The 15,565-nt window shown below is 38.4% G+C and overlaps 1 protein-coding gene across 1 annotated transcript in view; it reads right to left on the bottom strand.

The window, feature by feature from the left end:
• SCAPER (S-phase cyclin A-associated protein in the ER) overlaps positions 1-15,565 on the bottom strand; it is a 565,180-nt gene that overhangs the window by 245,215 nt on the left and 304,400 nt on the right. Inside the window, exon 23 of the mRNA XM_011932825.1 lies at positions 205-331. Within this exon, the coding sequence (XP_011788215.1) occupies positions 205-331 (127 nt within the window). The remainder of the gene's footprint in view (positions 1-204; positions 332-15,565) is intronic.

Genomic DNA, 15,565 nt, shown 5'->3' on the forward strand with positions numbered 1-15,565 from the left:
CTTCAATTTAAAAAACCTGAAAATAACTTCATTTAAACAACTGAAAAGAACAAAAGTAAAAAAAAAAAAAATACATCTATTATTAACTAGCTTTAAAAAACAGAAGAAAGGCATATACTGAGTCTGCCTTATAGCTCTATGTACTGTCATAGCGAGAAAGGATCACAAAGATTAAGGTTAAAAAACCAGAGATTAGTTACACACCTCTTTTTCCAGTATTCTAGTGATCTCTCCTAGGGTCCGATCCAAAGCAGACACTTTATTGTTTGCCCATGAGCCACTGTCTTGTACTTGTAGTTGTTTTAGAAGATCTTTGGCTAATCGCTGAAGCCTTTAATACAAAATGAAAGGAAAGAATGACATTAATGAATTAGACTATAATGCTTCATTTCCCAAAACATCTTGAAACACAAGTTACTTTGAGTATTGTATTTGAAAATGCTTCACAGAGCACCTGAGGGGAGAAAAAAGCAGACAACCAATAAAGCTGGTGTTATTTTATATTCATGACCACCAATCCACTCTTCATGGCACAAAACAGAACTAAAGGATAATCTTATCAATCTACAGATTTAGCTAGAGCAATTGATGCCTTTAGTTTCTATAAGATTCTTAAATTGGAACAGAACTAAGAATTGGGAGAAGGTGAGAGGATGATAGAGAAAATGAGTATAAGAACCTGAGCAGGTTTTTATGCTTTGATTTAAAACTTCAAATAGGTTTGGATATTATTAGCTTTATAAACTCTCAGAAAGCTGAACTTCCAAATGTTTGTTTACAGGCAGTTTGGGGATTGTCTGCTACTCATATCATTTACTCAGAAGAGAACACTTATTTGCTTTCCACCAAGAAATACCATATTATACCTAGACTATAAGAGTCTTCATTCAGATCACTGTGTGCATTACTTCTTTCTGGCCCCTACCTGGTTTCATGCACCTCACTCTTGGAGCAAGCCTCCTCTGCTTTCCACTTATTTGCTTGAGAATCCACTAACAGATGCTCATCAGATCTCCCCACTTTTCCCCTATATATTATCCCCATTGCCTTAAATTTTTATCTGTGGTAGATTTCACAGTACATCATTATAATCATTTTCTTGCAAATGTCCTACATTTCCTCTCTGTTGTTCTGTTCTTCACTCTTCTTAGACAAACCCCAGCAGTGGTAATAATGTTTGTTTAGCTCTTACTACGGGCCAGGCGCCATTCTCAATGTTTTGCAGGCATTAATTTCTTTAGCTGGATTAATGAAAACAACTGCCAGACTTTTCCATTTCTGAATCTGGCGGGGGTAGGGGTGGTGGGGGAGTCAGACCATGCAAAATACTGGTAGGACTACTGATTCAAGATCTTACTAAATCTCTCTAGGGTGTTCATTCTCTCACTGTCCACAAAGATTTGCTTCATACATTCCCCACTCTCTTCAAAACTCCACCCTTTCCTTTCTCTCTCTTGCTTTCATAAGATGATCATACATTTCAAAGAGAAAATAGAAATTATTGGAACAAGAAAATTTTCACTTTTGACCATAAAATCTACAAGCTTATCTGCATTTCACCCATCTTCTTCTTTGTTCCTCTTCCTACAGTCATTCCTTCCAGGCAGGACTAATTTCACCATACAGGATGTATGCATGAGTTCTTTCTGGATCTCAAGCTCTCTCTTCTTCCTGTCTCAGGTCTTTCTGCAAATGTTCTTCATCTTTTCCTTCTGAAATGCTTCCTCCACTTCCACATTACCTAGAACATTACTATTTATCCCTCGGCTTTTAGCACAAACATTACTTTCTCTGATTTGATTATTTCTTCAAAGCACTCATCACAAGAGAATTAAAAATACTTATTGAACTAACTGTTTAATATGTGCTTCTTCTGTGCAAAGCTTTACAAGGGAATTTTCTGAAGTGATAGAAATGTTCTATATTTGCACTGTCCAACATGGTGGCTAGAAGCTATTGTATTGAACAGTACAGAAGCAGAGTATTAACTTCATGAGAGAGGTGATCGCCTATCTGCTCACTGCTTTATCCTTATCATGTAACATGCTACTTTTACAGAAGTACACTCATTAGATATTTAATAAATTCATATCCTACAGAGAAAACTTCTTCTTTACATTAATTTTAACAATATCCAGACCAGGGATGGTGGTTCATGCTTGTAATCCCAGCACTTTGGGAGGTCAAGGCAGGAGGTTCACTTGAAGCCAGGAATGTGAGATCAGCCTGGGTAACAAAGCAAGACCTAGTTTCTATAAAAAATAAATAATTAGCTGGCAATGGTGGCGTGCACCTGTAGTCCTAGCTACTCAGGAGGCTTAAGTGGGAGGACTGCTTAAGTTCCAGCATTCCAGACTGCAGTGAGCTTACACCACTGTGCTCCAGCCCAGGCAAGAGAGCAAGACCTCCATCTCTAAAAAGAAAAAAACCCAATAACTTCATAGGTTACAAAATACTTTCATGTAAGTGATCCTATTTAATCCTCTCAACAACGCTGTCAATTAGTATTAGCCCTATTTGAAAATGCAAAAACTGATGAAGAGCAAGCCAAATGGAAGCCTTCACAGATGTCCTCCATACAAGAACACCAAATTGAACAACTATCCACATAAAAACGTACCTTAAAAATACTGCATGTTCTCACTCATAGGTGGGAATTGAACAATGAGATCACTTGGACATAGGAAGGGGAATATCACACACCAGGTCCTATTGTGGGGAGGGGAGAAGGGGAGGGATAGCATTAGGAGATATACCTAATGTAAATGACGAGTTAATGGGTGCAGCACACCAACATGGTACATGTATACATATGTAACAAACCTGCACGTTGTGCACATGTACCCTAGAACTTAAAGTATAAAAAAAAAGAACCAAAAGTTGGTGAATCACCACAGTACCTGGTTTTAACTTCATATCACTGAAAAAGGCACTGAAGAGGTAGGAAAGACAGTTTTGAAATGCTGATGCCACTCCTCCCTCATCCCCCGGCAGTCACCCTGTGGTGCAGACAGAGAGTCTATGCACTTGGGAGACAGGAAGCACAGTGACAGAGGGACTTTGCATTGGAAATCAGTGCTAGCCAGTTACAGTGGAAAGCAACAGGACAGAATTCAGCTTGCCCCCACAGAGAGAGCATTTAGACTAGCCTTGGAGAGCAGGGAATTGCCCATCCTAGCAGTCGGAACTTGAGCTCCAGCAAGCCTTGTTACTGCAGGTTAAAGTGTTCTGGGGACCTAAATAAACTTGAAAGGAGGTTTAAGCCACAAGAACTGCATTTCCTGGGCAAGTCCTGGTGTTGTGCTGGGCTCGGAGTCAGTGAACTTGGGAAGAACGTGACCTATGAGACCAGCCAGGGCAGCCAAGGGAGTGTTTCCACCCACCGCCCCCAACCCCAGGCAGCTCACAACTCTGGTACAGACTCCTTCCCTATGCTTGAATAAAGGGGAGGGAAGAGTAAAGAGGACTCTGTGCCAGGCACAGTGGCTCATACCTATAATCCCAGTGCTTTAGGGAGGCTGAGGCAGGAGGATTGCTTGGGCCCAGGAGTTCGAGACTAGCCTGGGCAACACGGTGAAAGCCTGTCTCTACCAAAAAATACAAAAATTAGCTGGGTGTGGTGGCACACACTTGTAGTCCCACCTACTCGGGAGGCTGAGGAGGCAGGATCGATTGAGTTTCAAAAGTCAAGGCTGCATTGAGCTATGATTTCATGCTACTGTACTCTAGCCTGGGTGAAAAAGCAAGACCCTGTCTCAAAAAAAAAAAAAAAAAAAAAAAAGAGGACTTTGTCTTGCAACTTGGCAACCAGCTCAGCCATAGTAGGACAGAATAACTGGGCAGAATCCTGAGGCTCCCATTCCAGGCCCTAGCTCCTGGATAGTATTTTAAGACATATCCTGGGCAAAAATGGAATGGGCTACCTTAAAGGGAAAGACCCAGTCCTGGAAGGATTTGTCATCTGCTGACAAAAGAGTACTTGGGCCCTGACGAGTTAGCAGTGGTAGCCAGGAAGCACTCGCCAAGGGCCTTGGGTGAGACTCAGAGACATGATGGCTTCAGATGGGATACAGTACATTCCCAGCTGTGGTGGCTACGGGAGAGACTACTTCTGCTTGAGAAAAGGGGAGGGAAGAGTAAGGGAACTTTGTTTTGCAGCTTAGGTATCAGCTTGACCACAGTCAGGTAGAGCAATAATGGGTTCTTGAGGTCCCTGATTCCAGGCCTTGGCTCTTGGATGGTATTTCTGAACCTGACCTGGGCCACAGGGGAGCCACTGTCCTGAATGGAAAGGCCCAAGTCAGGCAGCACACACCACAAACTGAATGAAGAGCCCTTGGGCCTTGAGTGAACACTGGCAGTAGCCAGGCAGTACTCACCATGGGCCTAGGGTGGTAGCGGCCACAGAAAGAGACTTCTATGACTATAGAGAGGGGAGGGAAGAGTGGGAAGGACTTTGTCTTGTGGTTTGGGTGTCAACTCAACCACAGTAGAACAGAGCACTAGGTTGATTCCTAATGTTTCTGACTTTAGGCCCTGGCTCCTGGATGGCACATCTGGACCTGCTCGGGTCAGGCAGAACTTGCTGCACTGAAGGGAGATACATAACCCTGGCCGGTTTTGCCACCTGCTGATTGTACAGCCCTAGGGAGACTTCAGCAAACAAAGGTGGTAGCCAGGGAGTGGTTACTGCAGGCCGTGGGAGAGACACAGTAATCTGTGCTTCAGGTCTGACCTAGCAGAGGCCCAGTGGTGGGGGCTACAGGGGTGCTTGTGTCAACCTTCATCTAGCTGCAAGCAGCTCAGCACAGAGAGAGAGACTCCATTTGTTTGGGAGAAAATAAGGGAAGAGAACAAGAATTTCTGCCTGGTTGTCCAGAAAATTCTGGATCTTATCCAAGACCACCAAGGCAGTACCTCTACGAATCTACAAGAGCCATAGTGTTACTGGGCTTGGGGTTCCCCCAAATGCAGATATAACTGTGGTGGCCAATAACTTAGGTTTCAACACCCAAGTCCCTTTGGATACCTGGAAAGCATTCCCAAGAAGAACGGGGACAAACAAGCCTACACTGTGAAGACTACAATAAATACCTAACTCTTCAATGCCCAGACACCTACAAACACCCAATGATCTCACCTAATGAACTAAATAAGGCACCAGGGACCAATCCTGGAGAAACAGAGGTAAGTGACCTTTCCGGCAGAGAATTCAAAATAGTTGTTTTGATGAAACTCAAAGAAATTCAAGATAACACAGAGATGGAATTCAGAATTCTATCAGATACATTTAGCGAAGAGATGAAAATAATGAAAAATAATCTTTGGGAGGCCAAGGCAGGCAGATCTACAAGGTCAGGAGATCGAGACCATCCTGGTTAACACGTTGAAACCCTGTCTTGACTAAAAATACAAAAAATTAGCTGGGTATGATGGCAGGCACCTATAATTCCAGCTAATCAGTAGCTGAGACAGGAGAATGGAGTGAACCCAGGAGGCGGAGCTTGCAGTGAGCCAAGGTTGCACCACTGCACTCCAGCCTGGGTGACAGAGCAAGACCCCATCTCAAAATAAATAAATAAATAATAATCAAGCAGAATCTCTGGAGGTGAAAAATGCAACTGACCTACTGAAGAATGAATCAGAGTCTCTTACCAGCAGAAATGATCAAGCAGAAGAAAGAATTAGTGACCCTGAAGACAGGCTATTTGAAAACAGTCAGAGGAGACAAAGAGAAGGTAGAGAGAAAGACTAGGCAGAAAGTTTATTCAAAGGGATAATAACAGAACTTGGGAAACCTAGAGAAAGATATCAACAATCAAGTACAAAAAAGTTATAGAACTAGATTTAACCCAAATAAGATTATATCAAGACATTTAATACACAAACTCCCAAAGGTCAAGGATTTTAAAAAGCATTCTATAGAGGCCAGGCACAGTGACTCATGCCTGTAATTCCAGCACTTTGGGAGACCAAGGCAGGCAGATCACCTAAGGCCAGGAGTTCGAGACCAGTCTGGCCAACGTGGCAAAACCCTGTCTCTACTAAAAATACAAAAATTAGCTGGCATGGTGGTGCACACCTGTAATCCCAGCTACTCAGGGAGCTGAGGCACGAGAATTGCTTGAACCTGGGAGGCAGAGGTTGCAGGAAGCCGAGATTGTACCACTGCACTCTAGCCTGGGTGACAGAGTGAGGCTCTGTCTAAATAAATAAAATAGCATTCTAAAAGCAAGAAAAAAGAAATAACATAAAATGGAGCTCCAATATGTCTGTGGCAGCACACTTTTCAGTGGAATCTTTAAAGGCCAGGAGACAGTGGCATTTTGTTATTTATTTAAAGAGTTGAAGGAAAAAACCCTTTATTTGAGAATATTATATCCAGCAAAAATATCCTTCAAACATGAAGGAGAAATAAAGACTTCCCCAGAAAAACAAAAGCTGAGGAATTTCATCAACACAGGACCTTTCCTATATGAAATGCTAACAAATTCTTCAACGTGAAAGAAAAGGATGTTAATAAGCAATATGAAATCATCCGAAGGTGCAAAACTCACTGGTAATAGTAAGCACACAGAAAAACACAGACTATTATAACACTGTAATTGTGGTATGTAAAGTATTCATATTGTGAGTAGAAAGACTAAAAGATGAACCAATAAAAAATAACTATGTTTTAAGACATAGTACAAAAAGTGAAAAAGCAGAGGGATGAAGTTAAAATGTAAAGTTTTTATTAGTTTTCCCTTTGCTTGTTATTTAGTTTTTTTATGCAATTGCTGTTAAGTTGTCATCAGTTTAAAATAACGGGTTATAAAATATCAATTGCAAGCTTCGTGGTAACCTCAAACCAAAAACCACACAACGGATTCATAGAAATAAAAGCAAGAAATCAAATCACGTTGCTAAAGAAAAATTACCTTCACTACGAGGAAGGAAGAAAAGAAGGAAAAGACCACAAAGTAACCAGAAAACAAATAACAAAATGGCATAAGTCCTTACTTATCAGTAACTGGATATAAATGGAATAAGCTCTTCAATCAAAAGACATGTAATGGCTGAATGGATTAAAACAAGAAGATCCAACTATTTGTTGCCTCCAAGAAACACACTTCTCCTATAAAGACACACAGACTGAAAATAAAGGGATGGAAAAACATACTACGTGAAAATGGAAACCAAACAAGAGTACAAGTAGCTATACTTGTATCAGAAAAAAATACATTTCAAGACAAAACTGCAGAGACAAATAATGTCATTATACAATAATAAAAGGGTCAATTCAGTAAAACAATATAACAATTATAAATATATATGCACTGAATACTGGAGCACACAGATATGTAAAGCAACTATGATTAGAACTAAAGAGAGAGACAGACCCCAATACAGTAACAGCTGGAGACTTCAGCGCCCCACTTTTAGCACTGGACAGATCATCCAGACAGAATATCAACAAAGAAACACTGGATTTAATCTAAACCATAAACAAAATGGACCTAATAGATATTTACAGAACATTTCATCCAATGGCTGAAGAATACACATTCTTCTCCTTAGCACATGGATCATTCTCATGGACAGATCAAGTGTTGGACCGCAAAACGTCTTAAAAACTTCAAAAACCTGAAATTATATCAATAGTCCTCTCTGACAAAACTAGAATAAAACTAGAAATCAGTAAGAGGAATTTTGGAAACTATACAAACACATAGAAATTAAACCACATGGTCCTGAATGACCAGTGGGTTAATGAAGAAGTTGAGAAAAAAATCAATAATTTTCTTGAAACAGCTGTGTGTGGTGGCTCATGCCTGTAATCCTAGTACTTTGGGAGGCTAAGATAGAAGGACCCCTTGAAGCCAGGAGTTTGAGGCTAGTCTGAAAAGGAAAGCAAGACCCCATCTCCACACATAAAAAAAAAAATTCTTGAAAATATTATAATGGAAACACAATATAACAAGACCTATAGTGTTATAATATATTATAAGGATATAGTGAAAGCAGTACTAAGAGGAAAGTTTATACCTATAAGCATTTATATCAAAAAAGTAGAAAAACTTAAAATAAAAAACCTATAGCTACATCTTAAAGAACTAGAAAAGCAAGAACAAGCCAAACCCCAAATTAGTAGAAGAAAAGAAATTACAAAGATCACAGCAGAAATGAATGGAATTGAAAGAAAATAATATAATCAGTGAAATGAGAAGTTTGTTTTTTGAAAAGATAAACAAAATCAACAAACCTTTAGTCAGACTAAGAAGAAAAAGACCCAAATAAATAAAATCAGAGATGAAAAAGGGGACATTACAACCAATACCACAGAAATTTAAAGGATCATTAGAGGCTACCATGAGCAACTACATGTCAATAAATTGGAAAGCCTAGCAGAAATAAGTAAATTCCTACACATATACAACCAACCAAGGCTGCACTATGAAGAAATCTAAAATCTGAAGAGACCAATAACAACTAATGAGATTAAAGCCATAACAAAAAGTCTCCCAGAAAATAAAAAGTCCAGGACCTGAGGGCTTCACTGCTGAGTTTAACCAGATATTTAAAGAAGTAATATCAATCTTACTCAAACTATTCTAAAAAGTGGAGGAGAAGAGAATATTTTCAAACTCATTCTAGGAGGTCAGTATTATCCTGATATCAAAACCAGACAAAGACACACAAAAAGAAAACTATAGGTCAATATCCCTGATGAACATTGATATAAAAATCCTCGACAAAATACAAGCAAATGGAATTCAACAACACATTAAAAAGATCATTCATCATGACCAAATGAGATTTATCCTAAGGATGCAAGGATGGTTCAACATATGCAAAGCAATGTGATACATCATATCAACAGAATGAAGGACAAAAACAACATAATCATTTTAATGGATGCTGAAAAAGCAAGACAGAGTCTCACTCTGTTGCTCAGGCTGGAGTGCAGTGGTGTGATCTCAGCTCACTGCAACCTCTGCCTCCCAGGTTCAAGCCATTCTCGTACCTCAGCCTCCCGACTAGCTGGAACTACAGGCTCACATCACCATGCCCAGCTAAGCTTTTGTATTTTAGTAGAGAAGGGGTTTTACCATGTTGCCCAGGCTGGTCTCAAACACCTGAGCTCAGGCAATCCGCCTGCCACAGCCTCCCAACGTGCCAGGATTACAGGTGTGAGCCACCGTGCCTGGTCTGAAAAAGCATTTGATAAAATTCAACGTTTATTCATGATAAAAACCTTCAAAAAACTGTGTATAGAAAGAACATACCTCAACACAATAAAAAACATGTATGACAGACACAGAGCTAGTATACTGAACAGAGAAATGCTAAAAGCCTTTCCTCTAAGAACTGAAACAAAACAAGGATACCCACTTTCACCACTGTTATTTAACATACTCCTGGAAGTCCTACCTAGACCAACTGGACAAGAGAAAGAAATGAAGGGCATCCAAATTGAAAAATAAAATGTCAAATTATCCTTATTTGCAGATGACACGATCTTATGTTTGGAAAAACCTAAAGACTCCACCAAAAAACTATTAGAACTAATAAACAAATTCAGTAAAACTGCAGGATATAAAATCAACATATGAAAATCACTAGCATTTCCACATCCCGACAGCAAACAATCTGAAAAAGTCAAGAAACTAATCGTATTTACAATAGCTTCAAAGAAAATAAAACACCTAGAAATTAACCAAAGAAATAAATGATCTCTACAATGAAAACTATACAACACTGATGTAAGAAACTGAAGAAGACACAAATAAATGGAAAGGTATTCCATGTTAATGGAATGAAAGAATATTGTTAAAATGTCTATACTATCTGAAGTAATCTACAGTTTCAATGTAATCTCTATCAAAATACCAATGAAATAAGTATTTTTCTATTTCACAGAAATTGAAAAAGCAATTCTAAAACCTATATGGAAGTACAAAGGATGCAAAATAGCCAAAGCTATTCTGAGCAAAAATAATGAAACAGAAGGAGTCATGCTATCTGACCTCAAAAGTATACTACAAAGCTATAGTAACCAAAATAGCATGGTACTTACATAAAGACAGACACATAGTCCAGTGGAATAGAATAGAGAATCTGGAAACAAATCTTTACATCTACAGAGGACTCATTTTTGACAATGTCACCAAGAATATACATTGAGGAAAAGATAGTCTCAAGATGGTCCCTTCAATAAATGGTGCTGAAAAAACTGGATATCCATATTCAAAAGAATGAAATAACCTATCTCTTGTCATATACAAAAATCAAATCAAAGGGAATTGAAGACTTAAATCTAAGACCTCAAGCTATGAAACTATTACAAGAAAACACTAAAGAAATTCTCCAGTACATTGGACTGAGCAAAGATTTCTTGAGTGTAGGCCAGGTGTGGTGGCTCACTCCTGTAATCCCTGCACTTCGGGAGGCTAAGGCGGGCAGATCACGAGGTCAGGAATTTGAGACCAGCTTGGTCAACATAATGAAACCCTGTCTCTACCAAAAATAAAAAAATTAGCCAGACATGGTGGCATGTGCCTGTAGTCCCAGCTACTCAGGAGGCTGAGGCAAGAGATTTGCTTGAACCTGGAAGGCGGAGGTTGCGATGAGCCGAGACTGAGCCACTGCACTCCAGCCTGGGCAACAGAGTGAGACACCGACTCAAAAAAAAAAGAAAAAAAAATCTTGAGTGTAATCCCATAAGCATGGGCAACCAAAGCAAAAAATGGACAAATGGGATCACATCAAGTTAAAAAGCTTCTGCATAGCAGAGGAAAGAATCAACAAAGTGAAGAAACAACCCACAGAATGGGAGAAAATATTTACAAACTATCCATCTGACAAAGGTGTAACAACCAGAATATATAAGAGCTCAAAGAACTCTGTGGGAAAAAAAAAATCTAATAATCTAATTTAAAAATGGGCAAAAGATCTGAATAGACATTTTGCAAGAGAAGACATACAAATGGCACACAGGTGTTTGAAAAGGTGCTCAACATCACTGATAACAGAAAAATGCAAATCAAAACTACAATGAGATATCATCTCACCCCAGTTAAAATGGCTTTTATCCAAAAGGCAGTAACAAATGCTGGTGAGGATGTGGAGAAAAGGGAACCCTCATGCACTATTGGTGGGAATGTACTATAAATTAGTATAACCACTAAGAAGAACAGTTTCAAGCTTTCTCAAAAAACTAGAAACAGAGCTACCATATGATCCAGCAATCCCACTGGTGGGTATATACCCAAAAGAAAAATCAGCATATCGAAGAGGTATCTGTTCTCCCATGTTTATTGCAGCACTATTCATAACAGCCAAGATTTGGAAGCAACCTAAGTGTCCACCAAGAGATAAACAGATAAAGAAAATGTGGTATATATATAGAGTGGAATACATTCACCAATAAAAAGGAATGAGATCTTAGCATTTGCAACAACACAGGTGGAACTGGAGGTCAATTATGTCAAGTGAAATAAACCAGGTGAAGTAAGACAAACTTTCCTTGTTTTCACTTATGTTTGGGAGCTAAAAATTACAACAACTGAATTCATGGAGACAGTAGATTGACGGTTATCAGAGGCTGGGAAGGGTAGTGGGGAAGTGGGAGTCGTTAATAAGTACAAAAATATAGTTAGATAGAATGAATCAGATCTAGTATTTGATACCATAACAGAGTGACTAAGGTCAACAATTTATTGTATATTTTTAAATAACTAAAGGAGTATAATTGGATTCTTTGTGACACAAAGAGAGGATAAATGCTTCAGGTGATGGACATCCCATTTACCCTGAGGTGATTATTATGCATTATATACCTGTATCAAAATATCTCATATACCCATAAACATATACACCTACTATGTGCCCACAAAAATTAAAACTAAAAAAATGCAAAATCTAAGGCTCAAGATAGTTAGGCGACCTTCCCAAGGTCATACAGTTGGTAATTTGTACTATGGAACTTGAAACCTAAGCCTTTAATCTTCAAATCTTATGCTTTTGCATTCATACCATATTAGTCAATTTAATTTTTAATTTTTTTTTTTGAAAAGACAGGGTCTCGCTATGTTGCCCACACTGTTCTTGAACTCCTGGGCTCAAGTGATCCTCCTACCTCAGCCTCCCAAAGTGCTTGGTAATATTACAGGTGTGAGCCCACCATGCCCAGCTTCAATTTAAATAAGAAAGTTCTATTCACAAAAGACTATATTCCTAGAATACAATTTCATCTAAAAATTTATGTAAATGTTAAAATTTTTCAAAGAATACAACAACAAATGCAACTGAAAAAGGTACTGGTGAACTTCAGTTTAAGCCTCAGCTATTTACATGAAGCTTACTTTGATAAGTCAAAGAATAGAAATAAAAACTCTAAAATCAGAAGTACCTATACTTGAATTCTGGCTCCAGCACATACCATATGTATAAACCCTGGGGAGGTCATTTAACTTCTCTGAATCTCAGTTTCTTCATCTTAAAAGTCAGGACAATATATATTTCCTTTCAGAGCTTTGGGAGGTTTGAAATGATTACTATAACAATCCTGACACCACACACTAAAGTAGACATTCAATAAATGGTCAACTATTACTACTATTCACTTATCGATAGTATATCTCAATCTAACAAATGGAAAAAGAGAATATTAAAAATAAAAAAAATTGAGTAATGGCAGCATACTTCTTTTACCTTCCAATCAAATATGGGCTAGAGTCACATCCAATTAAAGTTACTGACCTTATGTGGAAGATGATTGGCAGTGAACTTCACTGTGTGATAGGTAAGTAGCCAATGTCTGCGTACCATGTAACTAAATATCCAGCCACAGCAACAGGTATATATGAATTTAGCACTATTCTTACCAAGAATGCTGACATTGGACTGAAAATCAGTACTGAGGGAGGCACAAGGACCATTTTAATTCACAGAATACAAGAGGCTTGTATTTCACCCTCAGGTAAATCAATTCTGATCCTATCCTTCAAGGAAGAATGCCAAATCAAGGTGATGCTTTGGTAATATGAGCTACACCCATCTCATTCCCTGCCTTCACAGAAGTACAACAAATAAAATAGCCCCTGTCAAGAAAAAAAGCACTAGATTTTAATTCATGCAATAAATAATTATAGAATGTCAGAGAAGTCAAGCTCTGAGAGCTATATTTTCCTCACAGTGCAAAAACAGGAGCTGCTTAGAGAGCGCAGTTTTTAACACAGAAACTTTTATTTTGATTCCTTCTGGCAGATAATTTTTCTAGCATAAAAAGAAGAAGTGAAGGCATTGTAACTCCCAACCTAGGAATATGAGAAGTATCTGTCAGGTAAATGGCTTTGTGAATAATGCTGTCAGATCAAATATTTTCTTCTTAAAACTGGAACAAATTTCAGCAACTCTAAGCTCAAGTCCGTCATTGGTAAATGTGAAACGTAAAAGTATCTCTCCCAGGATTCCTAACTTTTATCACAGTTAAGTTTGCTTGGGATGGTGGGGTGGTCCACTAGGATCATTTAGAAGATTTGTAAAAGTACAAGAAAAGATGCTTGGTCCATTTAGGAACTAAGATTTTTCTTTAGCATAATAAATAGGAAGACATAATTCATTAACTTTTCATCTCCTCTATTTGGAAGGTACATGGTCTAAATTTAGAGCTATTTTTAGACATTCATAGCTGGAATTAATTAAATAATTAATTAATTAAGTGAGCTATATTTAGTCACTCAGATCAGGAATTAGCCATTTCCCCAAGAAGTTCTTGTTTCTTTTACTGAGAAAAGGTATTTCAAACCCCAAATCAATAAGCACTAGAGCTGCTCTTTGCTACTGAGTTGGGCATTCTTTTCATGCCTCGTCAATGAACAGAGCTAGAAAATATATATGTATATACACATGCATACATATATATGGGTATATAAATGCATGTGTGTGTATTACATATACAGTCACCCTTGATATTTGTTTGGGGATGGTTTCACTATTCCCAGATGGATACCAAAATCAGATGCTCAGGTCTACTAAATATCAGGGATATTGGTCTGTTCATCAGGGATATTTGTCTGTAGTTTTCTTTTTTGTTAGGTTCTTTCCTGGTTTTGATATTAGAGTGATACTGGCTTCACAGAATGATTTAGGGAGGATTCCCTCTTTCTCTATCTTGTGGAACACTGTTACTAGAATTGGTACCAATTCTTCTTTGAATGTCTGATAGAATTCAGCTGTGAATCTGTCTGGTCCTGGACTTTTCTGTTGTTGTTGGTAATTTTTAAAATCACCATTAAATCTCGCTGCTTGTTATTTGTCTGTTCAGCTTTCTAATTCTTCCTGATTTAAGCTAGGAGGGTTGTATCTTTTCAGAAATGTATCCATCTCCTCTAGGTTTTCTAGTTTATGAACGTAAAGGTGTTCATAGTACCCTTGAATGATCTTTTGTATTTCTGTGGTGTCAGTTGTAATATCTCCCGTTTTGTGATTGAGCTTATTTGGATCTTCCCAATCAATAGAATTAATGGTCTATGAATTTTATTTATCTTTTCAAAGAACCAGCGTTTTGTTTCATTTATCTGTTGTATTGGTTTTTTTTTTTTTTTTGGTTTCTATTTCATTTACTTCTCCTCTTATCTTGGTTATTTCTTTTCTTCTGCTGGGTTTGGGTTTGGTTTGTTCTTGCTTCTCTAGTTCATTGAGGTGTGATCTTAGATTGTCTATTTGTGCTCTTTCAGACTTTTTCATGAAGGCATTTAAGACTATGAACTTTCCTCTTTGCACCACCTTTGCTGTATCTCAGAGGATTTGATAGGTTGTGTCACTGTTATTTTTCATTTCTTTTTTTTTTTTTTTTTTTTTGAGACGCAGTCTCACTCTGTCGCCCAGGCTGGAGTGCAGTGGCCGGATCTCAGCTCACTGCAAGCTCCACTTCCCGGGTTTACGCCATTCTCCGGCCTCAGCCTCCTGAGTAGCTGAGACTACAGGCGCCCGCCACCTCCCTCGGCTAGTTTTTTGTATTTTTTAGTAGAGACGGGGTTTCACCGTGTTAGCCAGGATGGTCTCGATCTCCTGACTTCGTGATCCGCCTGTCTCGGCCTCCCAAAGTGCTGGGATTACAGGTTTGAGCCACCGCACCCGGCCATTTTTCATTTCAAAGAATATTTTAATTTCCATCTTGATTTCATTGTTGATCCAATGATCATTCAGGAGCAGGTTATTTAATTTCCATGTATTTGCACGGTTTTGAACATTCCTTTTGGAGTTGATTTCCAATTTTATTCCACTGTGGTCTAAGAGAGTACATGATATAATTACAATTTTCTTAAATTTATTGAGATTTGTTTTGTGGCCTATCATATGGTCTATCTTGGAGAAAGTTCCATGCAACTGATCAATAGAATGTATATTCTGTGGCTGTTGGGTAGAAATATCTGTTAAGTCCCTTTGTTCTAGGGTATAGTTTAAACACATGGTTTCCTTGTTGACTTTCTGTCTTCATGACCTGTCTAGTGCTGTCAGTGGAGTAATGAAGTCCCCCACTATTACTGTGCTGCTGTCTCTTTTTTTTTTTTTTTGA

The sequence above is a fragment of the Colobus angolensis genome, unplaced genomic scaffold, assembly GCF_000951035.1.
Source record: "Colobus angolensis palliatus isolate OR3802 unplaced genomic scaffold, Cang.pa_1.0 Scaffold99, whole genome shotgun sequence".
Lineage (NCBI taxonomy): Eukaryota > Metazoa > Chordata > Mammalia > Primates > Cercopithecidae > Colobus > Colobus angolensis.